General features: G+C 59.7%; 1 protein-coding gene across 1 annotated transcript; it reads left to right on the forward strand.

The window, feature by feature from the left end:
* Positions 1-63: 63 nt before the first annotated feature.
* Positions 64-1,431, forward strand: LOC123254712 (glycine--tRNA ligase-like; the record flags this gene model as incomplete). The annotated part of the gene is made up of 2 exons (XM_044683669.1): positions 64-229; positions 1,227-1,431. Coding segments are annotated over exons 1-2 (371 nt in total), but the record flags the coding sequence as incomplete, so codon positions are not given.
* Between the last annotated feature and the right edge of the window lie 12 nt (positions 1,432-1,443).

A 1,443-nucleotide genomic window follows, 5' to 3' on the forward strand; every position in this document is an offset into this window, starting at 1 on the left:
CCGTGGACTCAGCCCGTGCCTGGCACCCTGGGAGGAGGGCAGAGCTCTGCTTTGGGGCATCGGATGCCTTCTGTTGTGCCATCGGCGCCCAGGCAGGGGGCTCCGGGCACTCAGGGGCTCTCGTGCACCGTCCAGTTCTTCAGCTTTCCGGCCATCGTCGCTCCCTACAAGTGTTCCGTCCTCCCGCTGAGCCAGAACCAGGAGTTTGTGCCCTTCGTCAGGGAGCTCTGTGAGTGTGCCAGCTTGGGGGAGGGGCTTTCCAGAACATGTGTGTGCAAGTGTGAAACTGTGTGTGAGTGAGTGTGCCAGCTTTGAGGAGGGGCTTTCCAGAATGTGTGTGTGACAGTGTGAGTGCATGTGTGTGAGTGTGAGTGTGCCAGCTTTGGGGAGGGGCTTTCCAGAATGTGTGTGCAAGTGTGTGTGAATGTGAGTGTGCTAGCTCCAGAATGTGTGTGTGACAGTGGGAGTGCATGTGAGTTGTGAGTACATGCAAGTGTCAGTGTGTGTGAGTGCATGCAAGGGTGAGTGTGCAAGTGCAAGTGTGCCAGCTTGGGGGAGGGGCTTTCCAGAACATGTGTGCAAGTGTGAGACTGTGTGTGAGTGTGCCAGCTTGGGGGAGGGGCTTTCCAGAACGTGTGTGCAAGTGTGAAACAGTGTGTGAGTGTGCCAACTTTGGGGAGGGGCTTTCCAGAACATGTGTGCAAGTGTGAAACGGTGTGTGTGTGCCAACTTGGGGGAGGGGCTTTCCAGAATGTGTGTGTGACATTGTGAGTGCATGTGCGTGTGAGTGCATGCAAGGGTGAGTGTGCAAGTGCAAGTGTGCCAGCTTGGGGGAGGGGCTTTCCAGAACGTGTGTGCAAGTGTGAAACGGTGTGTGAGTGTGCCAGCTTGGGGGAGGGGCTTTCCAGAACGTGTGTGCAAGTGTGAGACTGTGAGTGTGCCAGCTTGGGGGAGGGGCTTTCCAGAACGTGTGTGCAAGTGTGAAATGGTGTGTGAGTGTGCCAGCTTGGGGGAGGGGCTTTCCAGAACGTGTGTGACATTGTGAGTGCATGTGCGTGTGAGTGCATGCAAGGGTGAGTGTGCAAGTGCGAGTGTGCCAGCTTGGGGGAGGGGCTTTCCAGAACGTGTGTGCGCGTGTGAGCGTGTGTGAGCGTGCCAGCCGCCTGGGCTCGACCCTCCCTCGGAGGACTCACACTCGGGCCGTGTCCTCACTGTCCCGCCCCCAGCCGAAGCCCTGACCAGGAGCGGCGTGTCGCACAAGGTGGACGACTCTTCGGGCTCCATCGGCAAGCGCTACGCCCGCACGGACGAGATCGGGGTCGCGTTCGGGATCACCATCGACTTCGACACGGTGAACAAGACGCCGCACACGGCCACCCTCCGGGAGCGGGACTCGATGCGCCAGATCCGCGCCGAGGTAGCCGCGCTCCCGTGGCGGGGGGG

Source organism: Gracilinanus agilis, unplaced genomic scaffold (genome assembly GCF_016433145.1).
Source record: "Gracilinanus agilis isolate LMUSP501 unplaced genomic scaffold, AgileGrace unplaced_scaffold30539, whole genome shotgun sequence".
In the NCBI taxonomy this organism is placed as follows: Eukaryota; Metazoa; Chordata; class Mammalia; order Didelphimorphia; family Didelphidae; genus Gracilinanus; species Gracilinanus agilis.